Raw genomic sequence first — 25,552 nt, 5'->3', positions numbered from 1 at the left:
AATTCCTGTGCTGTGAGTTAGAAGCTGACACCCGAAGGCTCCAGAATGGTGACAATTAGCACCACTGAGGTGGTGTTTGCACAGACAACGGGAATTTGTAGCTCCTGGCTCTTACTGCAGTGCATTGCCAGCCACCAGCATGGACAAGGCCCTGTGGATCAAACTCCATGTAAGTCTGGAAAACTATATACCTGCACTGAATAACCCTTGGGCAAAATTCCCATCACAGCAAACATGCAGAATTGGGTGTTTATTTCCCTTGGGATCTCTTCAAGGGACGGAAAGTACCTGTTTTGGGCAGTGATGGGGCACACTGTCCTCCCACTGGTGCAATTTTTTTACAAAGCACAAGGCAGATTCTACCTTCACTGCCTGAAAATTTGCCCCTCAATCTGCTTTTTTGACCACTTTGCTTCAAGGTGCTGGCCCGAAGCAGTGTGAGTGGTTTGTAGCAACCACCTCAGCTTGCTTAGCACTGCACCTCATCCTTACCTGGCAGATCTTTGATCTTTTATTACTGACACAGTATGCAACTCACAGACATCAAACAGGGAAACATCAAAGATGGAGTTATGACTTTGTCCTGTGGAGAGGAAATTTTTTGCTACCAGTGCCAAACTTCTGTAGATCTCCTTGTCTGCAACCCCACTGCATCCAACCACTTCTTATCAGAACCTTCTGCTGCCCACCAACCTCCACACCCAGATTTATGTGCACACAGATGCAGAGTTTACACCTTTAACAGCATCCTGACTTTGCTGTGATTATCCATGCAAATTACCCATGTTTTTAATTACTCATTTTTTAAGATCTGGCTTTGACAGGGAAGGGACAGGCTGGTATCTCAATGTGAGGTGCCAGCACAGTAACTCCAGGCTGGAATTCATGTGTCTCCAGCCAAAATGCTGAGAGAGTCAGTGGCATCAAACAAACAGGATGCACAACCCAACGTGTGGTATGCAAGGGTCACTCCCAGGAATGGCTGGAAAGAAAAGTCCTTGGGGTGCCAGAGCTCTGCCTACCAGCACTGATATTCCTATGGCTTTTTGGACAAATGCACCTCTGAAATCAGCTCAGTAAGAGAGAAGGAGTGAAAAAGAAAGAAATACCTGAGCTACACATTGCTTTTAGAAATTGTTCACAGAGGAAAAGTGAAGAGAAGCAGTCAGAAAGGTAAAATGTAGTAAAGTTAAATAAAGCATTCAGAGAATTTTATGTCCCAGTAAAAAGCAACCCTTGCCTCATCACAAGCACATAACATTCACAAGACCCTCCAGACAGGTCATTACCTGGATTATGGGTTTAAAACTTGGTTTGGCAATTTGGCTTTGCCTCAAGGCCATTGCATGGCCAAACTGGTCCATAATTCTTGATAATGCCCTTCCCAGCAGGTGCTATTGCTTCACCAATTTGTGTTCAAAATGTTACTGCAAAAAACCCCCACAAAACAAAGAGATGAGAAGAACCCCAAGGATGACAACAAAAAGGCAAAATGAGAAGGAGCGAGTAAGAGAGAGCATGAGGGAGAGTGAGTTTTTTGCTGAGAGGTTTGTTCTTGCAGAGCACAAGGTCAGGCAGCTGCAGACTGAAGGGGCAGAGCTGAATTTTCATTACCATGCTCCTTCCAGAGGAGCCAGAGCTTTGCCCTGCACTGCACAGATCTCTGCCATGCTCCAGCCACACACCACCACCAGCTGAACACCTGCTGAAGGCTTGGTGAGCTGGTGAGACACGATTCTGTGTGCCTGAAACAAGCTGGTTTCCTCTTAAAATCATCCTGCTGCCATCTCAGGTGTTGGCTTATTGGGAGGAGGAGGAGGAGGAAGAAGAGGGCAGGGAGGTAACACCTTCACATTGATGTGGATCCTTGTAGGGCTGCTGAAAGCTCAAAGCTGTGGTGTGTCAAAGGAATGCCTGGTATCTCCTCAGAGAGAAAGGTTGAAGCCTTGGGGGGATAATTGCACATGGTGAGCACTGATGTGTAGGCACAAACAGTGCCTGTGACCAGGCTGACCTCCCACAGACTCCACACAGCCCCAGGCAGTGAGCAAGGATGCAGGAATCCCACCAGTCCCCACCCACAGGAGCACTCATTTTCAGTGTAACCCAGAAGACATTAACATTTCAGCAGCAAAAAATGAAAAAGCTGGTTTTTAAGATATTGTTAAAAATTCCCCACATCTCCTTTATACCGAGGTAGTTTGGTCTTTATGACTTTTCTAAGGGAAAAAAACTCTTAGAGAGAACTGAAAAATGCAGAATGTCTTTGGATGGAAACTCTGCTCCCCTGACAACTGCTCTTGCTGCTGCCTCAGAGCAAAGCAAGGAAAGAGAAATAAGCAAGCAGAGTTAAAGGAAAGCTTAAACAAGGGTGAATAAAACCAGCAACTGCTCACCACTGTCTAGGAACCAGATTGAGGGAAAGAGCAAGAGGAAAAAGACTGAAAGGGTTGGGCAGGGCAAACATGGGCAGGTGGAGAAGAGGGGAGATGAGGAATAACAGGATAAAAGAGGAGCAGGTTCCTCAGCTCTCCCTTCTGGGCTAGGGATCTCCTGCAGAGGATGTGTTCTGCCATATGCAGATCTCTCATTATGTTCCTTGCTTCCCTGCTGAGGAGGAAAACCAGGGCGGGAGGTTGTGAGGTCCCATCCTGCTCCATGGGTGACCCTGCACAGAGTGGGCATTTATGGAACAGAGTGGACAACAACAGGGGCTCAGCCCCACCCGAGCTGTGAGCTCAGCGTTTGGGGGTGCAGCCACTGGCTGTGGGTGAGCTGCCCCACCAGACACGCAGGAACCTCATCCACTTGAGCTCCCAGAACTGTTCCTACAGGTGAGAGGTCCCCAGGAAAGGCCACTCACCGTGCTGCTGCAGCCAGCAAAGCAGGCAGATAAGTATGTGACCCCGTCTGCCCCACACACTGGAGTGAAGGAATCAGTTTGGCATTCACAGTTGTTATTGCACGGGGAATATGGGTCCAGAGATGAGGTTGGAGTTGAGCTGTAAGACAAAGAGAGAAAGAAATTAGTGGACAGTGTGGTATCAGCCACACTGTTGCCTCACAAAGATGCCTTTGAGTGGGATAGTTAAGGCAAACACATTTAAAAAAGCAGTGGCCAGGCTAGCTGGGTTCCAGCTCTAAGAAATCCAGGCTACAGCCTCTCCTTGGAGACTGAAATGTCATGGCCACTATCTTCCCTGCAAGAGAGAATCTAATGCAAGGCTTGGGCTGCCCTGTTACCTCAACAAGAAGCCTCAAGGAAACACTGAGAGATGCTGTGGAGATTGCTCTGTGCTTTTCTGCAAGGAGCTGACAGGCTGATGTTGTCATCTAAAGAGCTGCCACTGCATACAGGAGCACTCAGGAAGAAAATACCACATAACTCTCTCCAAGGCCTATGAGTGCAGGACAAAACAGGGTTATGTGGGCCTCATTTCTCACATTGAAATGGGCCTGCAGCCAAAAACACTCTCTCTTCACCATATCTGTATTTCCAGGCATCTAAAACCTAGTTCAACAAATTCCCCTCAGGCACTGAAATCAATGTACAGAGCAGTGCATGTCCCTTACTGCCAGGACAAACCAGACCCAATGCTACAGAGGTGCCTGTGGGTACAGACTCAGGTCTGGCGCCTTTGGATTCAGTTTGACTGAATTTCAGATTTTAGTTGTCATCTGCAGGTGCTCAGGTCTCTCAGTGGTGAGTGGCATGGAAACATGCCAGACTAGGAGCCCACACCACACTCTGTGCTTTCTCTGTGGCTGTCTGCACTGCCTGTTGAGGATGCTAACATGGATTTATGCTGGTAGAGCTCCCTGAAACTCTCTGTCCACTCACTTGTTTCCATAGGGAACAGTAACCCCTGCCACAGGTCCTGTGTCACAGCCCAGGAACAGGAAGGACACGTAGCAAGCTGTGGACACCAGGTTCACCAGCATGGCCATCCTGATGGCTCCCAGAGCAGACAGGCTGAGCTTCTTCACCAGGAGGCCACCCAGGAATATGCCCAGACATGCACACGGGATTGCTGTCATCCCTGCAAGAGGAAAAAGCAGTTAGCAAGGCCAAGAACTCTCCAGCAGCCAGAGCTGTGCACTGGCATGAGGAAACCTTGCAATGCCCAACTGCTGGAGTAGCACCAAGCTGGGGCTGCCCCAAAAAAGGAACAGATGCAAACAGGCATGCTGCCTTGCATGGAGGAACCAGGACCTTCTGCCAGTTCTCATCCAGGTTGGAGGCAATGCCAGGCTTGCTGAGCTTGGCCCAGCCTGACCTAAGCAGCAGCAAATAAAGTCAGGAATTTTCTGAGGTGTCTGGAGGCTTTGGATGAGCCCTGCTGGTGCAGCTCACAGGAGTCTGATCTTCAGAGACTAGGCAGGAGCAGCATTTGAAAATACGAAATCTCCCTAAAAGAATTTTCTTTAACTGTGAAATGCAAAGTCACTGCCAGAAGTGACTCCCTTTCCAGCACAGACAGAAATTACCACACTATGCTTGTTTGGGATTGCTTTTATCCCTTTGCTGCCAGTTACACTGCAGATCTCACTGCCTGAACTGTGCTTAGGAGAGAATCCCAGTCCTGGCATTCCTAGACTCTCTTAAACACCATGTGAGAAATCTGATTACAACTTTGTTTAAACAAGTTGCTGTGAGAAACATGGAGGTATCTGAGTCTCCTTTCCCCCTGTCAGGTCAGGAGCAGGATGTGCTCGGGCTCATGGGTGATCTCCTCTTTGCTTTTTCCCTTCTCCCACTGGGTCAAGAGTGAAGTTACTTTCCTTTGCCAAGCCTTTAATTTTCAGGAAAGATGGAATTGCCTAACAACTTCGAGACCTCTGGCCTTCTGTCAAATCATATTAAAATTCACTAGCAAATTCCTGGGTTGCGGGAGGAGGCAAGGCTGACTGCAGGGGATTGTTTCTTTTGGAAATCCAGGCCAAAACCAGAAGACATCAATGAGTTTAATAGGGAAATAAACAACTGTCAGGAGAGCAGCTTGCAAACTCCTTGTTAGTGATATGAAGATCCACCCATTTCCTGATGTCCCATTTTTGACAGATCACTGCCAGCTGCCCATCTGGCAGGCTGTGGCCGCAGATCATCCAAGATCAACTTGCAGATATCTTAATTGGGTGCTGCTGAGAGGAGGGCTGTCATAAACAAATGGCTGGGCCTGCCTGGGATGAGCAGCAGCAGCAAATAAATGAATATTCTGCCACCAGTGTCCTGACAGGGAACAAATGAACACTGAGGAATGTAGAATGTGAAATCACAGCAGCATGGCATGGTCAGAGAGAAGGGACATTTGAAAGACGACCAAGCTGCACTAACTCAGGTTCTGGAAGTGCTCATTGCAATCTTGTCATTTCCAGGCCAAGGGGAAAGCTGTAGTGACTAACAGGAGACACTGGGCTTCCTAACCAGACTGAGATGGGCTGCAGAACTGTGGGGCACCGGAACCATGAGACAAGCAAGACAGAACCAGAGATACCCATGAACCAAGACAACCATGAGACAATGCAGTCTTGGGCAACCAGACAGCCCATTTCTGCTGCTTCCAAGGCTCTCACAGACTCTTCCATCCTGGCTGTCCCATACAGCCTCCCAGGGGAAGTGATGGCAGCAGGATGCAGTGGAGAAAGGATGCTGGAGGCCTGCTTTGGGCCCTGCAGCCATAGCACAGCTGAAGGCCAACGCTTCCACTCACAGACACATCTCAAACACGTCACTTTTTGGGCAGCCTAACCAGCAGCAGTTACCAGCCACACTGAACACTCCTAAATCCCTTCGGAGGTTTGGTGTCCCCGTGGTTACTCACCCAGGAGCTGGTTGGCAGAGGAGGTGGTGAGGTTGAACTGCTGCTCCAGGTACTTGCCCAGGAAGGCGGCGAAGCCGGCCACCACGGCGATCTCCATGCAGGCTGCCAGGATGATGCAGGTGAACACGGGGTTGGACAGCAGGTGCTTGGTCACTTTGGGGATCACTGCAAGAGAGGAAAAATGGAGAGGGATGTGGAGTTTTCGTCACCAATTGTGGTGACACACAGGGGTCCCAGGACAGGGGAAGAGACGAGAGACGAGAATGTTGACTCCATGTTTCAGAAGACTGATTTATTATTTTATGATATATATATTATATTAAAACTATACTAAAAGAATAGAAGAAAGGATTTAATCAGAAAGCTTGCAAGGAATAGAAGGGAAAATGGAATGATAACAAAATCTGGTGACTCTCAGAGAGTTCGAGACATCTGGACTATGATTTGCCATTAATTAGAAACAACCAACATGGACCAATCAAAGATCCACCTGTTGCATTCCACAGCAGCAGATAATGATAGTTTTTCTTTCCCTCAGCTTCTCAGGAGAAAAAATTCTAGCAAAATGATTTTTCATAAAATATGTCTGTGACAGAGGTGTTTTTGTGTAGACTTGAGGTGCTGGAGGTGCCTCTCTCCTCTTCTGTAGGGTACACTCATTTCACATCAGGAGTAATTTCCTGTTCTGCACAGACAAGCTGCTTGAAATGTGGGAACACCAGAACAAAGGGAAACACCCAAACAGTGCCACTTAAAGATTCAAGAACCAAGAGGTGCAAAAAGAAATAATCAGTGATTATTTACTCTTATAGAAAACTGGAAGAATGAGAAAAATTTCCAACATTGCTTCCTGTTTTCCCCATAGGAAAATCAATCAAAACTGGGTGTGCTCTTTCTTCCCCTTCTCCTTTCTGTACCTGCTCCCCATGAACAAAGCTGAGCCAGCTGACAGCTGCCATCAGTGCTGTATTCAGCATAAATCCTTGCAAGCTTTCAGACACAAACTAACCCAGCTCACATCTGGCCTTTCCTTCTCCTGCCAATCCAGATTTGATTCACTTTCCTATTCCAAACTGGCTCACTCACTGATGGTCACCTTCTTGCAGCACATGTAAGTGTTTTCAGCAAGCTGAAACTCTCAGGCTTAGCCTAGGCCATGGATACCCATGGCACAAGGGTCCTCCTGCCTGGGACAGGCTGTGTGTTCCCACAACCTAAAGCTTCTCCAGCCTTCCATGCAGACCCTGCCATCCTTAAGAGGGTGCAAGAGGACGTGCTGAGCTGTTCACTGTGTGAGACACACACATGTGGCTCTGCTTTCATGATCCCTTGGCTCTCCCCTTCCAAATCATCATTGTCTAGAGCCCTCTCTCCTCCAAGCCCACCTCAGTTTCTCATAGGCAAACAAGAGTTACCCTACAAAGGGAAATCTGTCTAATGAATCAGATTGCACGTTTTCTACTCCAGCGAGCATTTTAATTATTGTAGAGATAACACAGCTTGAAGAGGAGAGCATCCCAGTACAGAAGAGAGCCTTGCTTTGTCTCCATACCTGATGACTAATTTCTGCCTGAATTAAATGTGAAAATCATTACGTTTGAAAATTACCTTGAAGTAGTGTAGTGAAGCCTCAATGGACCCCCATTTGCATTTTGAAAATCCATCCCCCAGATCCCCTGTGGTGTACCAGGGGCTGGCAGATGATGTTTCTCTGGTGCTGGCTTATGTTTTCCCTCAGGGATTTTTTTGCACTGGCCTCAGCAGAGAATGCACAGCTCTTTGTCAAGGCTCTGCTTGGGTGCCCTTGGCTCTTTCTTGGGGACAGTGGGAAAAAGGGTTATAATTAGGTTTGATCTAACCTTTTTGGAAGAGGTCACTTCACAGCTTCTGGTCTCTTTAAATCAGAAACATTTTTCCAAGCTGTATAAAATTTCTGCTTCCTAAAGATTTACTGAACATAATTAAGGTGCAAGAGGCATAGCAATTTTTAGCAGAATGAGTGAAAAAAGAAAAGAAAAAAGGGGGGAAAATACTGTGTGGGAGGAATGGGGATGGGGGAATTCAGACATGGATAAATTTCAGAAGCCACCTGCTGCTTCCTTTAGTTCTTTGGTGGCCACCTACAGAATTTCCCCTTCTTGCCAGGAAAAATATAGAAAATGAAAAGGTGGACTTGGCAGTACTGAGCTTGAAAAGCCATATTTAAGGTATTAATGACTGTTGTGCCTCGGGAGTTCAGTTTGTTCGAGATTAATGGATTCCTTGAGATGTAGCTTTGTGCCAATTTAAATCTAAAGACACTAAAGTCTAGCTCTAACTTTATCCACCAGACAATAGTGATGACAGCCTGCCTTTTGCAGGAGGGAGCTAAAGATCACGGACATTTATTTCTGAAGTTGGCACCCAACCCTCGCGCGCTACCAAGGTCAAAATCTATTTTCTGGACAACAGAAAAATTTGCAGAGCTATTGCAGCATCTCACACAGGACAGGAACCCCTCACAAGTGCCTTGTCTGGCTCTGCAGGGCTCCAAGTCACAGCACTTCATCCCCTAAAGGGGCTACAGGAGAGCTGGAGAGGGACTTTTGAAAAAGGTGTGTAGTGACAGGACAACAAGAAATGGCTTTAAACTGAAAGAGGGAGGGATTACATTAGATATAAGGAAGAAATTCTTTACTGTGAGGGTGTGAGACACTGGAACAGCTTGCCCAGAGAAGCTGTGGATGCCACTGGAAGTGTTCAAGACCAGGCAGGATGAAGCTGTGAGCAACCTGGTGTAGTGGAAGGTGTCCCTGTCCATGGTGAGGTGTCAAACAAGATAAAACTCTCTAAAGTCCTTTCCCACCCAATCTTTCTGTGATTCCTTGATTCCATGATCATTGCTTCTCCTTCCTGTGAGTTTTCTAGGACAGATCCTGTCCTCTGCTGAATGTCTGACTGTCTGCTACAACTCTGTACCATCATGTGTGACACAAAACCCAGAGCAAAGAGTGCAAAGACAACTCAAGCAGAGTCTGGCATCCTCCACTATCTCCTCAGCCAGGGCCAACTCATTCTCTTTCATCTTCTAAGGGAAATAAAGGGAGGTTTCCCTATAGAATTCAATATCCTTTCATCTTGCTACTGCCATTTGCTAAGATCAATCATTTGACACCAGCTGCTGCCTCATCTGTCTCAGTTCTTGGGGTGAAATACCTCTGGGAAAAAGGTAAAAAGTCAGCAGCAAAGTTTAAAAATCTCTCAATGGACTAGAGTGACATGCTTCCAGCTGCTTGGCATATGGTGCTGGGTATGGAGTAGGAATGGAAATGCCTGATGGGGGACAGTGAAGCCCTGGGGAACACAAGAGCTATGGATGGTGTTTCTCCACTGGAGCCAACCCAGCAGGGTGTCATGGCGAATGTTACCCTGCAATTTCACAGGCCCAAAGGTCACCTGAACACTTTGGAGCAGCCCTTTGCAGCTACAAAGCTCAAATGAAGTTCTTTTACAAAGTGGGAAAAGCCTTTTGGAGTCCAAAGAGTCTCAAAAATCTACTTGGAGAAAACTCACAAGGTGCAGTAGACAGGGCACGCAGACAGACTGAGCCTCCCACTCCCAGAAGGACGAACTCATTCCCATCCTCATCCTGACAGACTCGACACGCTCCAGGATTCCCAGAAAAGCGATTCCCACCACCCTGGCAAGATGCACTGAGGAGAACACAACACCTCTTTTCACTGCTGAAACGTAGTTAAAAGTACTTTAATCCCAACTCTTCAGACCATCCACGTGCAGTGCTGGTCACAGGATCACCCATAGGCTGGGAGGGATCTGTGTGGATGTCCCAAAGCTCTCCAATATCCCCCACAAATCCCTTGAATTCCCACCTTTTCCCACTCAAACAACACCGGTTCCAAAGCATCCAAACCCCCTCCCTGTCTCCCTCCGTGGGTGCTCTGTGGATGACAGGCCAGGGCCTTGACAAATGCACACACTTATGTACACCAAGTAGCTTTGATTTGTCACTGCACATCGGGGAGTAGCGGGGATAATTGGCAACCTCATTACACGAGGTTTAACTACTCTCCAGAAACGACAAACTATAATCATCACGTTGGTGCTTGAAATGAATTGTTTGGAACATTACAATCACCAAGGCCCCTGTTTCTGGTTGGAGCACCCTACAGAGACATGTTTTCAATTTGCAGTAAAGATGAGGAACACAGAAAGCAAAGTAATAAATTAGAGGGAGGTTTACAGCCCAGTCCACCTAGGACAGAGTGGTGAGGGAAAGGCAAAATGTAGTACTGAGCCAAAATATGACTTTCTACTACCCAAGCCTCAGGTCTGAAGAGAAAGCAAAAGGCAAAACCTTCACCTGGCTTGAGGAAAAAGGGATGAAGAAAACAGCACGGGCAGCAAGAATGAAACACATTCTGGAAAGAGGTGGCTTCTGTAAAAGAGAAGATGGAGTAAGGCAAGAGCTGCTGAAGATATCTCAGGTGAGGTTAGCATGCTGAAGTTCCACGTGGCCTTGGCAATATTATCATAATGGATATGAGTAAAAAACATGATACATAAATCAAAAAAGCCTTTCAGACAAGATGCAAGCTTGATGGAAAGCTTTCAAGGATGGAAAGCAGGTCCTTCTAGTCCATCATCTTCCCTGCAGGAACCACCTTTGCTTTACTTGAGAGGAGGACACAAACCTCCCTCACCTGTGACACAGAAGTCATGGAAAAGCATTTTTTTGGAGACAGGCTCTGCCTGCCTTCAGCTGCTGCTCAGCTTTGGCCCTGAGGTGTGCAGGCTGAAGGCCTTTCTGAAGTTTTTAACGGTGCTGACAAGATGCTGGCTTGGAAACAGCTGAGAAAAACATGACAACAAAATCTACACCCTCATGAAACACAAGCCAAAGAAAACTCAAAGACTGACAGAACCTGATGCCTTTTATGATCACCACCTTCTCACCTAAGACTTGGACTTCTCAGCAAGCCTTTGAAGTGTTTGCAGGGGGACAAGACCCAAATAAAAAAAGGCATTAAAATCTAAACCTGGGTAAAAGCCTCACCTCTGCAGCTGTGAATGAAGGTATACATGGAGCCCTCTCCAAAAGCTTGTCCCTATCAGTCATGAGAAGCCAGGAATTAAAAACTACCCTTGTTAGCCTTTAATCCTGCCCAATCCCTTGAACTCCCACTGAGGATTACAGGCTCCCCATGGTCCAGAGGTCCTCCCTGCACAGCTGGGAGCTTCTGGCCCAGCACTGTGCTCCCAGTGAGCACTTTTTGGGAGAGAAATCCCAGATTCAGAGCAGCTCCCTCCCTAGGTAATTCAGCAGATTGGTACACGGAGCAGGACAGAACTGAACAGAAGACAAAGCAGCTGTCAGCTGTACGTCCCAGCTCTCCTACACTCTTGAAAATGAAGCTGGAAAGAGACCAAAACGTTTCCAAATCTAGGGAATTTGCAGTTCTGAAATTCATTTAATTCCACAGTGAGTTTTCTTTTAATTCCTCGTGAATGAGCTTCCCTTTCCAAACCTGGAGGATTCCATATCAATTTCAATCCTTTTAGGGTTTTAATCTCTCCTGCTAGACAGAGCGGCAGAACATAACGAATTTCTGGTTTAAATCACTGCAAAACAGAATGCATTTAGGGCAGAGTGCTTCAGAGGTGTTAAAGATCATGCAGGGGAAGCATTCTGAAATCAAATTTCATCAGAACCGGCCGCTCAATTCGATAGATGTGACATTTCTGCGCGGAAAAAAAAGGGAAGGTTTTTAATGAACTATTTCCAAGCACGTCCCAGAGCAGGTGGTGTGTCAGAGGCAGCGAGTGAGAGGGCAGATGTGTGGACAGACTCGAGCAGAGGGCACTGACAGAGCTGAGCATCTTCTCTGGCCCGAGGAGCAGAGAGGTGCCCAAGGCAGAGCAGAGGCAGGAAAGCAAAGCTGTGCCCCCCAGAAGAGCAGGGGCTGCCCAGCCCATGGCTGAGGCGCTCTCACAGACCACACCAAGAGCACAGGGCTGGAACAACCCTGCCAGGCAGGAGCAAAGAGCAATGGCAGCGTTTATTCACACTTCCACTGCTGTTAATCCTTCACTTCTCTGCGCTCCCAAATGGATTTGCTTTGCTGAAATGAAATACTAATCAGGCAAAGCGGTGCAGCATCCCCGTGCCAGTTTAGCCACGGGAAGCAGCTCCCAGGACTGTCCCAAAGCTCTCCTGCCTGCGCTGCCATGCCCCTGTGCTGAGCCCCCTGCTGCCTCCGCTGCCTTTGATTGCCTCTTCACCTCCTGCTCTTCAAAGGCACCACTTCCATTTCAAGTTTAGAGCTCCTCTTAAGGCTGCTTCTTTCCTGGCATGAAAATACCCCACAGGAAGAGATGCCAGGGCTTCCCAAAAGCTGGGCCCTCCCTCCTGCTTAAGACTTCGACGGAGATGTAAAAGATCAATACTTTGAGCACGTTCCTTTTATATTAGTCCTGGCTTTTTTTGCGTGCTAAGGCTGGAGAAAGCCAAGGAATCTCAGCCAGCCCTCCATCTCACTGCCTTCCAGCAGATCTTGTGGTGTCTGGAGCATCCTCCCACGGGCCAGCCGTGCCATGTCTCTAGCTGACAGCTAGACCCAGCTCAGAGCATGTCCCCAGCTGACACTGCCCTGCTCCCTCTCCTACCATGACCTTTCTCTTGTGGCAGTCACTGCAAGGCTTGGAAAAAAATGTAAAAAAATGTAAAAAAAAAAATAAAGCTCCTTCAGTATCCAAAAAGGAGGTGTAGTTCATCCTCTAAGGATGTGCTGTTGATACAGAGGGTGTTTGCATAATCAATCCAGAGAAACAGCTCTTCCTCCCCACACTTGCACATGATCCACACCTCCATGCAGGCATGGACACACAGCAGGAACAGCTCTGTCCAGGACCAGCTGCAGAGACACCACTAGCTAAAAATGAGGCAGAATTGTGGCCAAACATACCCCAAGGAGCATCTCTGGTCCCAATCCCCTGTGCAGGTAAATCCTCTGCTGCTGCCCAGAGAATCTGTGCTTGTCCCATCCCTGGGCCAGAATGGATGGAGCTCTGAACAAGCTGGCCTAGTGAAAGGTGTCCCTGTCCATGGCAGGGGGGCTGGAACTAGATGACCTTTAAGGTCCCTTCCAACTCATGTCGTTTTATGATTCCATGGATTCTCTTCAGCATCACAAATTCATGCAAAATCCAAGGTCATATTAGGACAGAAGACACAACTATGCATGCACATACATATTTTTAACCTCTGTATATAATTAAGAGTCTTTTTTACCCTAGAAAAAAGCAGTCTTAACTTTCTCCAAGCAGTCTTAACTTTCTCCCTGAACAGTCTTAACTTTCTCCAAAGGAGAATCAACAAATAAATTAGGGAGACTAAGATCTGCCACAAAGAAATGAATACAGATAATTCAGCCACCACCAAAGTAATGTAGACCAACAGAAAGATTTAACCTCATCAGGAATGATGAGGTGTGTTTGCCTCACTTCAGCAACATGACTCTTGACCACATTCTGACTATGACAACAGTGGCAAGGGATTTGAAAGGAGATGTCAGCTACTGTGTCATCTGTGATAGCCTCAAAGGAACAACTAAAAATGTCATTCCTTGTCTTATTTGATGTCATGTAAATTTTATTTCAAAGTCCATCTCCAAAGAGGCTCCTGAAATACTGACTGATCTGAAATGGGGTTACCTGCAGTGAGAGGGCTAACGTGGAGGCCTGTGGTGCCTCCTGATGTAATCAATACTTGAAGCATATGGATGTGGCAGTTTAATTTCTCTACTTCAACGAGCAACAGATGCTCAGTGAACCCCCCATGGCCTCCCTGTGTGCAAGATGCTCAGCATCATCCTCAGGCTGAACTGCTGCCCCTCCATGCAGCAGGGATACGTCATATCCTTTCATTTTTCTATATGAAAACCTGCAAACGTTTCCAGTGCCCACTCCAAAAGCTCAGTGGCCAGAAGCAGCCACTCTGATGTGTACACAACAAAAGCCACAGAACTATCCATATGGACATATCATGGGAAAAGCCCATTCAAGAGAAAATCCTTGCAACAAGGATGAAACGATGAAGAAATGAATTTTACTCAGTTTCAAACAATTTATCCCTTTACCTTTCTTCTGAATTTACTCATCAAGTCACAATTTCACATCTTTGACCTTCCCTTAATGAACAACCACATCTAGTATTCAAGGCATTTTTATATATTTAGACAACACATTTTTCCCCAAAGTCTCTTTTTCCTTCCCACCCGCACTTCGTTCAACTCCCAATTAAGGTGACTGCACAGGGAGTAAGTGATTTTCTCCTCATTTATCTAAATGCATCAGGCAGTAATGAAACCTGCTCTGCCACGGCAACAGGGAGTGGGAAGCAGCCACCAGTGCTACAGAAACACCCTCTCAGATGAAGGATTTTCCAGTACAGCCTAGAGAAAGGATATCTGCCCATACTCTCCCACGAAATGCTGGATCCTCAGCTGACTTTAATTAGAGTCACCTCCATTTCCATCACTGCAGGACATGATGTGAGGTTTTCTCTCTAATTTGCTACAAATTATGCTCTGCCCTGCCATTTTGCTGCTATTCTGGGCTGGCATCTCCCTGTTCCCATTTCAGTTTAAGAGCTGTGGTGATGCCCAGCACTCAGTGCACTCATTGCTTTGTATCTGGGATTGCACTAAGCTGAAGTTCAGCTGCTGGGAGCCCCCAATTTCTTTTAAGTGCCCTTGCTGGCTCACTCTCCATTTTGGGAGGCAGAGGGGAGTGGGACAATACACTGGAGAGAAGTTCACAAACTTCAAAGTTCATATTTTTTTAGCAACTCTATAGGACTATCATGCATTTCTCACAGAATTCACAGAATCACCAGGTTGGAAGAGACCTTTAAGATCATCAAGTCCAACCCATGCCCCAAACACCTCAACTAAACCATGGCACTGAGGGCCACATCCAGTCTTTTTTCTGAACACATCCAAGGCAGCTGACTCTATGACTTCCCCAGGTAGACCATTCCAGAACTTTATCACTCTTTCTGTCAAAAACATTTTTGTAATATATTAGGAAATATGTTTTATATATAAAAATATATTTTTATATACATAAATATTTTCTATTTTTAGATATATTCTATATACTTATATATATTAAACATATATTATATGTAATATATATTTACATTTTATATATTTTATATAAGATATATATTTTATATATTTATAAAAATATATTTTTATATATAAAATCATATATTCAGAAAATATTTTTATATAAGAATTAAATTTTATATATAAAATATATTTATATATAAAAAAAATAAAATTTTCAGAATATATTTTCATCTATTAAAACTGTATTTTTATATATCAAAATATATTTTCCTAATATATTTCCAACCTATATTTCCCTTGGCACAGCTTGAGACTGTGTCCGCTGGTTCTGTCAGTGCTGCCTGGTGAAAGAGCCCAACCCCACCTGACTACAACCACCTTTCAGGGAGCTGTAGAGAGTAAAAAGGTCACTCGAGACTCCATTTCTCCACGCTGAACAACTCCCAGCTTTTTTTAAGCTTAAAAAAAAAAAAACCCCACAGCTTTCAAGTGGAACGAAGCCTCTCTTTCAGATACGAGCAACGCCAGAGATAATGAAATAGAAGTTAAGGACTGAAACTCGAGGCTGCTGATTTCTGGGGTGAATTTGCCGGGGCAGAGGAGCTGCTGCTGGTCTCGCCTCACCTCGCAGCTGCTGGAAGCAGGAGGTGGTGGTGCTGTCCCCGTCGAGCGGGTGCCGCAGGACGCCGTTGCTGGGCTTGTGGCGCTGGCAGTCCCTGTCGGGCAGCATGGCCTGCTCGCTGTCCCCGGCGCGCTCCGGCCGCGGGCCCAGCGCCTGCGGGAAGCCGAACATGGGCAGCGACGAGAAGAAGAGTAAGGCACCGCAGAGCAGGAAGCCTCCCCACCACGCTCCGATCCACCGAGGGTCGTCCGGGGTGATGTCCAGCTTGCCTGTGAGGGGAGAAAACACCAGTCAGAGGCCTGGTTCCTGTCTGGGCACAGAGAGCCACAGGTGACCTACCCAGGCACGGTGCTGGGAAAAGCTGTGAGAAACTCAGAGAAAAGAATGAGAAAAAATTCTATCTCCACTTGCTACACCTGATACTGTGAACATGTGGAATGCGTTATGGAACTTTGTTTTGCAAAGGTATTTTAATTAAAAGACCAATCAAGATCACAGAAAAGAATGAGAAAAAATTCTTACCGCCACTTGCTACACCTGGTATTGTGGCCATGTGGAATGGAGATTTGTTTACTAAAGGGTGGTTTCCTAATCAGCCAATGGTGATGGTGTTTTAATTGAAAGACCAATCAAGATCAGAGAGAAGAATGAGAAACAATTCTTACCTCCATTGGCTACACCTGATATTGCGAAAATGTGGAATGGAGATTTGTTTAGCAAAGGGTGTTTTAGTTAAAAGACCAATCAAGATCACAGAAAAGAATGAGAAAAAAAAATTCATACCGCCACTTGCTAGACCTGATATTGTGACCATGTGGAATGCGTCATGGAGATTTGTTTACCAAAAGGTGTTTTAATGAAAACACCAATCAAGATCACAGAAAAGAATGAGAAAAAATTCTGAACACCACTTGCTACACCTGATATTGTGAACATGTGGAATGCGCTAGGGAGCTTTGTTTTGCAAAGGGTGTTTTAATTAAAAGACCAATCAAGATCACAGAAAAGAATGAGAAAAAAATTCTTACCGCCACTTGCTACACCTGATATTGTGACCATGTGGAATGCGTCATGGAGATTTGTTTACCAAAAGGTGTTTTAATGAAAACACCAATCAAGATCACAGAAAAGAATGAGAAAAAATTCTTACCGCCACTTGCTACACCTGGTATTGTGGCCATGTGGAATGGAGATTTGTTTACCAAAGGGTGGTTTCCTAATCAGCCAATGGTGATGGTGTTTTAATTAAAAGACCAATCAAGATTAGAGAGAAGAATGAGAAACAATTCTTATCTCCTCTTGCTACACCTGATATTGTGAACACATAACATGTAGAATGTGTTATGTGTCACTGTTAGGCTGGAGGTGACATACACACATGATCAGGGTCGAAGAAGAAAAAAGTTTTTTATTTTGTGTGTTCTCTAGCTTATATATTCTTAACAGAGTGTGATCTTGAGTCATTAACTACATCACAGTAACTTATTATATTCATTGGTGCAAAGCAATTAACGTCAATATAATTGGCCAAAGTTTTACAGAAATTTAATAAGGCATCTATACACATCTACTTATGCACATAGTCTAGCTCACAAAAATTTTCACGTGTCTTTTCTAATCTGTTTCTATGCTGACGGCTTTGTCTTCTTTTTTGCTATAGATACACTCGAAAATCATCAATTGTTACTTCTTCTATTAACTCAGCTTTGCTTGCAGGCCAGCTGTCAAGTTTTTCTATAGTTATAGAGATTTGTTTACCAAAGGGTGGTTTCCGAATCAGCCAATGGTGATGGTGTTTTAATTAAAAAACCAGTCAAGATCAGAGAAAAGAATGAAAAACAGTTCTTACCTCCACTTGCTACACGTGATGTTGTGAACATGAGTTATGGAGATTTGTTTACCAAAGTGTGGTTTCCGAATCAGCCAATGGTGATGGTGTTTTAATTAAAAGACCAATCAAGTACACCTATATTGTAATTGTCTATAAAAGAGCAATGGGTTTCTTAATAAAGATTATTGTTGATCAATAATTATTCTGTAATACATGGAGCCTGTGTCACACTCACCTGACACGTACTGGCACAGGTGAGAAGGACACCACAGCATCAAATGGGCTCAGAAAAGTACAGAAATAATCAGAAAAGGAAGAAAAGCAAAATAAAAGGCCAGAGTGTCCTGTATGCCATCACTCAGCAGAGGTAAGGCCCAAGAAGGGTCTGGAGTCAGTGTGAGGAAATACAAATAAACAGCAGGAGAGGAAAAACTGTTTTCCTAACAGTTGCCTTGCTGCCACAGCCACAAGGGTGCCCAGTGCTGATTCCTGGGGGAGACCCAGGCCCACATGGCTGGAATAACAAGCTGCTGTGTTCATGGTGACTGTCTGGTTACTGCCACTCTGAAAAATCTGTCTCAAGTGAGGCAATCAAGTTGTCTCTCAAGCAGAGACAGAAGGAAACTCTTTTCTCCTCAGGGAAAATAACACGTAGCTCTCAAATACATACAGATAAAGTTTGAAAAATAGTGTGGTGGAGGGACTGGATTCTTCTGCTGTCATTTCCTCCTGCCTGACGTGCATTTTTTTACAGGTTCTTGGGAACACAACAGCATCAAGAGTCAGGCAAATCAGAGTTTTCTTCATATTCCCCTCCTAAAATAGCAGCTGGGTGGTGGGCAATGCAGCAGCCTGTCCAAAACCTGCCCAAACCCTGCCCACCTGTGGCATTCCACACCTGCCCAAAACAGGGAGCAGGACAAGGCTCAGCCCCCTGGAGCTGGTTCTCCTTATGGTACCTCAAACTCCAAGGCAGAGCCAGCTGCAAATGGAAACTCTTTCCCTTACAAAAACAAACAGAGGCCATGTGTGCCTCAGCTTTTGGATGAGAGGGACTGACCTTGGCCAAAGCCAGCTGGAGCTGGAGTTTGGAGCACTGCACCCTCCTTGGAAAGTGTCTGACCCACAGCCTTTCCAGGCTTCTTAGCAGTAATGTTCCACAGTTCTTCTCTGTGGCTCAGTATTTCTCTGGGGCTTTTTGAGCTGCAGATACTGAGCAATTTCTTATGTTAAAAATGGCCAGAAGATACCAAATTAATTTTTTTTAGCTAGGTCAGCATCTTGCTTCTGATGGCAACCAACTGCAGCTGCCCAGAAAGCCTACAGGAATAAAGTCAGCATGTATTATTCTTGTGGCTTGGGGGCTTTCTAAGCTAGATTCGGTGTCATGTTCATTTTTTTCAGATATATACACTTGTCCAATTGCTTTAAAATCCATTTGGAGATTTTTAGCACCTTATGGTGTGGAGTTCCACAGCTTCACCTACTGGGAGATAAAATATTTTCTTCTGTACATTCGTATTTTAGTGTAAATGATACTGAATGGTAAAATATCAAACAGGTTTCAAACAGCTCCTCTGCCAAACGAGGCTTTGGTAAAGCCAAGGAATGAAAAAGGGCCATGTGGTGTTTGACCAAAATGCAGCCAAATGCCTCAGCCATCCCAAAAGATACTTCTTTCTCAGTTGATGTTATTTACATTTCTTCAGCTGCCATGTGCATGTGAGATCAAAAAAAGGCAGTAACAATTTTGCAGATTTGCACAATTCTGTTCTGAGTCCCGCAAGGTTCAACTCCATCCAAATGCGTTCTGTGACAACAAGTTTACAACATCATAGGGCTGATATACATCCTTCTCTAAAGGAAAAAACCCTGCATAAGGGTCTGTGGGATCTGATGGAGCTGAGAACTGTGGAAAAAGCACCTGAACAATTGAGGGAAAGGAATGAAGCACCCGGTTTGCCGTGGGTAGCAGAGGGCAGGGGAGCGGCAGAGAACAGCCGGTTTCATGTTGCCCTCTCATGGGGAAGAACACACAGTGCAGGCACCAAAAAAAGCAGAATTTGATCTAAACGAACAAAGGACAATTTGCAAACAATCTGCTTTAACCCGAGTGAAGTCAAGGTGAGTAATAATTATTTAATGCTTTGGAGAAACGCAATAATGCTGTGGGACGGATGCTGTCCATCCATCCCCTCCAGGGCCATGGGCAGAAGGTGCTGGACATGGATCTAACTGGTGTGCCTCCATCAGAACCTGGCTGCTTCCCCACACCTTGGGGTGGCAGCTCCCCAGATTTCACTGTGCTCTGGACACAGCTCCCCTGGCATGACAATGCCACAGTGCCATTACAAGGTGTCCTTTAAGAGCTGGGATAAAACTCATCTCAGAAAAAAAACACAGAAGGGAACAAATTTAACCATTAAAAATCTGTTACTTATCAGAACAGAGCTGAAATCTTTAGAATCCCAGTCTTAAAACCCTTCTAAAAGTGACACTCATACATGCAAGAGGCTCTGAAGATGGAATCACAGCTTCCTGCTTGTGAGCATCAGCATTTTTGTCCTGATGATAAAAATTTAGTGTATTTGATTTGAAAGCAAACCCAGTTCTCCTTACTTGTGTCAATGAAGACAGCATCCACATAGATTTTGGTACAGAAGGAGCCCAAGATAAATCCACAGGCTGGCCCAAATACCAGCATGGTAAACAGGATCCCTACAAGGAGAGAGAAAAGAGAAGATTAGCACCAGGCTCTGGTTATTCATTGCAAGTTGTTCTGCTTGTCTGCTGTAAGATGGTATTACCTTAGTGATGCCAAATAGATAGGGACAGTCTGTGCTGAATGCTCCAAGCAAAAGAGCACCCTAAATGTGTTTTGCTTTTCCATATCTCTTCAGGAAAATGAACAGATGGAGGTGTGATAATGCTGAAGGATTTCTGTGGAGCTGAGGAGACAGTGTGGACATATGCTGTGTTTTGGTCGGCTGGCTGCTCTGAAAGATGTCTTACTCAACAGCACCAGGTAAAGCAGCCCTGCCTTCCCCTCATGGGCGACTCTGTCTTTGGCACCTCCAGCTAAAATCCTGGTAGACAGGATTTTCAGACATTAGGGACAGCAAATCTATGAAATGAGTGTTGTCATAGACTGCTGGATGAAGTCCCTTTGCAGAAGTGGGAGCATTTTTCCACATCTGTGAAGCCCCTCTTCCCATCAGACACACATGACAAATATTCATGCTGCGTGGATCTTCCAGCCCCTCACAACTGCTTGTTCCTTCTAAAAAACCTGCATGAAATTGCCAGTGTAACGCCAGGAGAAGAGCTATTATGAGAAAATTACTTATTTGTTTCAATACAGTATTTAGAAGCATTTATTTTCACTCCCATTTTGGCCCTGAAACAAGAATGCTACAGGCACAGCGCCAGCTCTCAATTATCCAGGGCAGAAAGGCAGGGGGACACAAGGATAATCCAGAGAAAGAAGCAGCAAAGACAACACAAAACATTTGTAAATTAGACAATAAGAACATATTAGGTACTTTCACGTTTGGGATAACAAAAACATTTGGGAAAAACCAACAAAAGGTCCCCCAAGGACCCTTGTAAATGGTTTTCTGAAGGGAGCAGGGACAGACTGAGCAGTGTGGAGCAGAGCAAGAGATATTTGTTCCCTCTGGGGGAAGGCCTTGCTGATGGACCCCTGTGCCAGGTGAGGGGGGCACCTCAGCAGGGATGTGCCAGCACCAGTCCTGTGTCACTGCACTGCAGAGATGGCCCACAAAGGAGTTTATTTGCATCTGGGTGCTTTGCTCACTCTCCTGATCTCTCTGGGAGTGTAGCCTGGCATCTCAGTGCATTTATAATGCACTCCATCACAGCTGTCTCAGCCCTCAAGTTCCTTATCTGGAAACTTTTTAATTCCCAAGCTCCCTCTCTGTGCATTTCTCAGGAGCTGGAGAAATTATCAGAGCTGCAGAAAAATTCCCAGAGACCCTCCCATCCCCAGGCAAGGCAAACCACACCTGCCAAGAACAGCTTAGCCACGCAGAATAAACTGGTATGGTCAGAAGCAACTTCACCTTCATTTTTAAAATGTAGGGCGCAAACTAATTCCTCCAGGCTGCTGGCACTGGGACCTGCCTGGATTAATAACCAGGGACAAAGCAGAGGTGCCCCCAGGCAGCTGCTCACACAAACCCAGGGCATTAAAGCCTTGAAGGCTCTCACCTGGTGCAGCACAAGAGACAAAGGAGGGTGGTAGAAAGAGAAGAAGTGCCAGGTTGTGTGAGCTGCAGTGAGGGGTTGTCACAGACACGTTTTATGAAAAATCTTTTCCTTAGGATTTTTCCTCCTGAGAAGCTGAGAAGCCTCAGGAACAAAATGTAAACGTTGATTATCTGCTGCTGTGGAATGCAACAGGTGCGTCTGTGATTGGTCTCATGTGGTTGTTTCTGATTAATGGCCAGTCACAGCCCAGCTGTCCAGACTGTCTCGGTCAGTCCCAAACCTTTGTTATCATTCCTTTTCTGTTCTTAGCCAGCCTTCTGATTAAATCCTTTCTTCTATTCTTTTAGTACAGTTTTAATATAATATATACCACAAAATAATAAACCAAGCCTTCTGAAACATGGAGTCAACATTCTCATCTCTTCCCTCATCCTGGGACCCCTGAGAACACCATCACAAGGGGTCACTGCAGTCAGGGCAGCACCAGGAGCTGCCACCCCTGCCCATCCTCTGCCAAGCTCAAAGCTGCAGGAATGGCCACTCAGCCCATGCTGCCAGCTTAAATTAATCCCCAGGGTCTCTGCCTGTGCTGTCCCATGGCACAGGAGGATCAGCCATGTCCCCTCCTGCAGTCACCTTGTCCTGGGCGCTGGTTTGTGCTCCACGATCCAGCAGGGCACTCAGCAAATCTGTGCCTTGCTCCTGTGAAGCCTCACAGGGGAGATCCCTGCCCACCTGCAGAAGCACTCCATGGGATGTGAAATGAGGGGACAGACAGGCTGGGAGAGCAGAAAAAAGGGGATTTCACCCCCAGCACGCCTCAGCCCCATTTCCCCTCCTTCCCAGCCCCACTTGTGGCTTCCACCAGGATTTTATAAAATATCCGTGTCACGGTTTTTGTGGTCACTAGATGGCATCAGTGTTTGTCATTCAGCCCCCATGTGCCATGTGGGTGCTGCTCAGCCTTGCTCCCAAAACACGATGGTGTTCAGGACATGGAACACCATGGAGGGTGGCACTGGCACAGGGCACTGTCAGCACCCTCACATCTGCCACAGACACACTCAGGCTGTGCCCCTTCCCTGTCTGCGTGCTGAAAATCACAGGTTTTGGGACAAACTTTCCTGTAAGTGTTAAGTTTTCAGGCACAGAGTTGAAGGAGGCATGTAGCAGAGACTGCCATGGCTGTGATGAATGAGACAGCATTCAAATAGCTTTGAAAACTGAACATTAATTATGAATTTCTATGTAAATATGGCCAAGCACACAAGGACACTCTGGGCTCCATATCAGCTGCAGCAAAGACAAATGGAGGCAGAGGGACAGGGACCAGCCAGTTCTACCCTCTGGGCAACACCTCTGGATCATCAGTGCTGGGCTGAGGAGGGATGGAAGTTTGTCCTGTGATGATCTCCAAGGACCAGCCAGTTCTACCTTCTAGACAACATCTCTGGATGCATCAGTGCTGGAAGTTTGTCCTGTGATGCTCTCCAAACCACAGAGCTGTGTGACCACATGTGTGCAGGAAAAACCACAGAACTAGTGTTTGCTTCATGGAGCAAAGCTCAAGACAAAGAACATGGAAAATGATCCTTAACCAAAAGCAAAAAGGAAATATTTTCCCCCTTTTCCAAAAGCAGGGACCTGTGGCAGGTGATCCAGCAGCAGCAGGGAGACGCTTGCAGAGAGAATTATCTCAGAAAAAGGCAAACATTGAGAAAGCTGTGGCCAGTGCAGGCACAGGTGACAGATGAACACTGCCCCTCCTCACACTACTGCATCTCAAATATGTCAGAAACCAGCCCTGTCCTCTGTATTAAATCACCTCATTTCATATCCTGGAGGCTGCTGGAAGGTTTGCTCTGCCATGTCCTCACTAGAGGGCAATGTGGGATAGAGCATCCACTGAAACACCTATCTAACATCTCACCAAAGCTATTAAATTATTATTCACCTCTAGGCTAGCTTTAAAAAACCATGTTAATTGTGTTTTCTCTTTTTCTGTAGTTTGTTCTAAAATCAAGAAGAAAACAACTGCTTCACCCCATGGCCTTTCTTATCTTTTTCGGAGATTCCAACAAAATCCTAAGGTTGCAATAATAACATTTCACACTTTAATTCACAAATCAAGCAGATTGTGGAAAAACCCAAGGCATGGACTGTCACAATGGATAGTCCAGGGTCTGCACAGAGCAGGACCATGCTCAAGGATCAATGGAGCATGCTGCTGGGCACAAAAACCAGGCTAGAGCCCTGTGGTTGGACATCTATGCAGAATTGAGGACGCAAGGGGAAATTAGGCAAGTTTGAATTAGCTTAAGACATCCTTCCTCTTTTGAGAAATCCTGCACAAGTGCCACCACCCCTATTAGGAGAACACTTTTCACATCACCCACCTCACCATGCAAGCACAAAGCTGTTGCTTAGCAGAGAAGGAGGCCTTGCAAAAGCCATTTTCCCAGTGCTGGGGCTGCTGCTAAGAATTAAAATGTGCTAAGTTTGTGGCTAGATTTAATACCACTTGCTTGGTCTTTTCCCATGCTTCCCTCTAACTTTTAGATCGGTCTGATTTGATGGAGCCAGAGGACACTTTTTAATCTCTGAGTTGGTTTTTTTTTTAAATTCTTACTAAATTATGGCAGTTCTTAGAAATACTTCAGAGAAGAGAATTTAAAAAAAAAAAAGAAGCAACTCTGTTTTGGGACAATTCAAATAATTTGTTTGGTACCTTTCAAACACTTCTTTCCAGTTTGTGTTCTTTTAGAGCACAATTAGATCTTAGCTTGAAAACAGCTCATAATTCTCAGTTTACCCGCTCTACTTCCTTCATCAGTCTTCCTGCCTCCCAAAAAGGCAGGAAAGATAAAAGGCAGCAAAACAGGCTGCACTGAGAAATCAGAAATGTTTTCCTCCTCATCTTTTCAAATGGAGAAATTTGCCAAATCCTACTTTGTCCTGTCAGGTAGCATTTTCCCAGGGCTGAGGAAAGTATTGGGACAGGGGCTATTATTAGATCTGACATTTTGTGATGAGACTTCATCACCAGTAAGGCCCAAGCCTGACAGTGCAGTTTTCCATTAGAGCCAAGGGAAGGAGCAGCAGGTCCCACATCTGTGGAGGGGCACAGAGATGCTCTGAGTCACACAAAGTGCACAGAAACCAAATTGCAGACAGGGATAAAGGCTGTCAGTATTTCAGTAATAAAGAGCTGTTCCTTGGTGTTTCAAGCTGCTTTCCAGTAGCAACAGGATCCTGAAACATGAGCAAAGCTGTGCTGCTCGCAGGGTGAAACAGGTGAAGCATGGACTCAGTCCCTGTGATGAATTAACTGGGGACAGTAATTCCCAGGGAAAGCCCTCCTGGCTGGAAATAAGGCGTGGAGGGGACACTGCAAGCCTTGCCAGCCTCACCAAGGTGCAGCCAGAGGCACCTCAGGAGCAGTTCAGTGAGCAATAAGAGCAGGTTTGTCGCAGACATCTTTTATGGAAAATCCTTTCCTCAGGATTTTTCCTCCTGAGAAGCTGAGAGGCCTCAGGAACAAAATGTAAACATTGATTATCTGCTGCTGTGGAATGCAACAGGTGCATCTGTGATTGGCCCATGTTGGTTGTTTCTAATTAATGGCCAATCACAGCCCAGCTGGCTCAGACAGAGAGCTAAGCCACAAACCTTTGTTATCATTCTTTCCTATTCTATTCTTAGCCAGCCTTCTGACGAAACCTTTTCTTCTATTCTTTTAGTATAGTTTTAATGTAATATATATCATAAAATAATAAATCAAACCTTCTGAAACATGGAGTCAGATCCTCGTCTCTTCCCCAATCTGAAAACCCCTGTGAACACCCTCACACAGGTTTAGCACAGTCACAGGCTGAGGAAAAGAACTGTGGGCAGCTAAAGAACACCGAGGCATTTC

The 25,552-nt window shown here is 45.7% G+C and overlaps 1 protein-coding gene across 1 annotated transcript in view; it reads right to left on the bottom strand.

Moving 5' to 3' along the window:
- Positions 1-25,552, bottom strand: part of SLCO3A1 (solute carrier organic anion transporter family member 3A1) — a 140,702-nt gene that overhangs the window by 16,539 nt on the left and 98,611 nt on the right. The window contains exons 3-7 of the mRNA XM_063169893.1: positions 20,026-20,124; positions 15,578-15,844; positions 5,823-5,987; positions 3,842-4,040; positions 2,864-3,002 (exon numbers count right to left, since the gene is read on the bottom strand). Of these exons, the coding sequence (XP_063025963.1) occupies positions 2,864-3,002; positions 3,842-4,040; positions 5,823-5,987; positions 15,578-15,844; positions 20,026-20,124 (869 nt within the window). The remainder of the gene's footprint in view (positions 1-2,863; positions 3,003-3,841; positions 4,041-5,822; positions 5,988-15,577; positions 15,845-20,025; positions 20,125-25,552) is intronic.

Source organism: Melospiza melodia, chromosome 15 (genome assembly GCF_035770615.1).
Source record: "Melospiza melodia melodia isolate bMelMel2 chromosome 15, bMelMel2.pri, whole genome shotgun sequence".
In the NCBI taxonomy this organism is placed as follows: domain Eukaryota; kingdom Metazoa; phylum Chordata; class Aves; order Passeriformes; family Passerellidae; genus Melospiza; species Melospiza melodia.
Note: the sequence above shows the minus strand (reverse complement) of the source record. Positions and strands in the feature narration are given on the sequence as shown.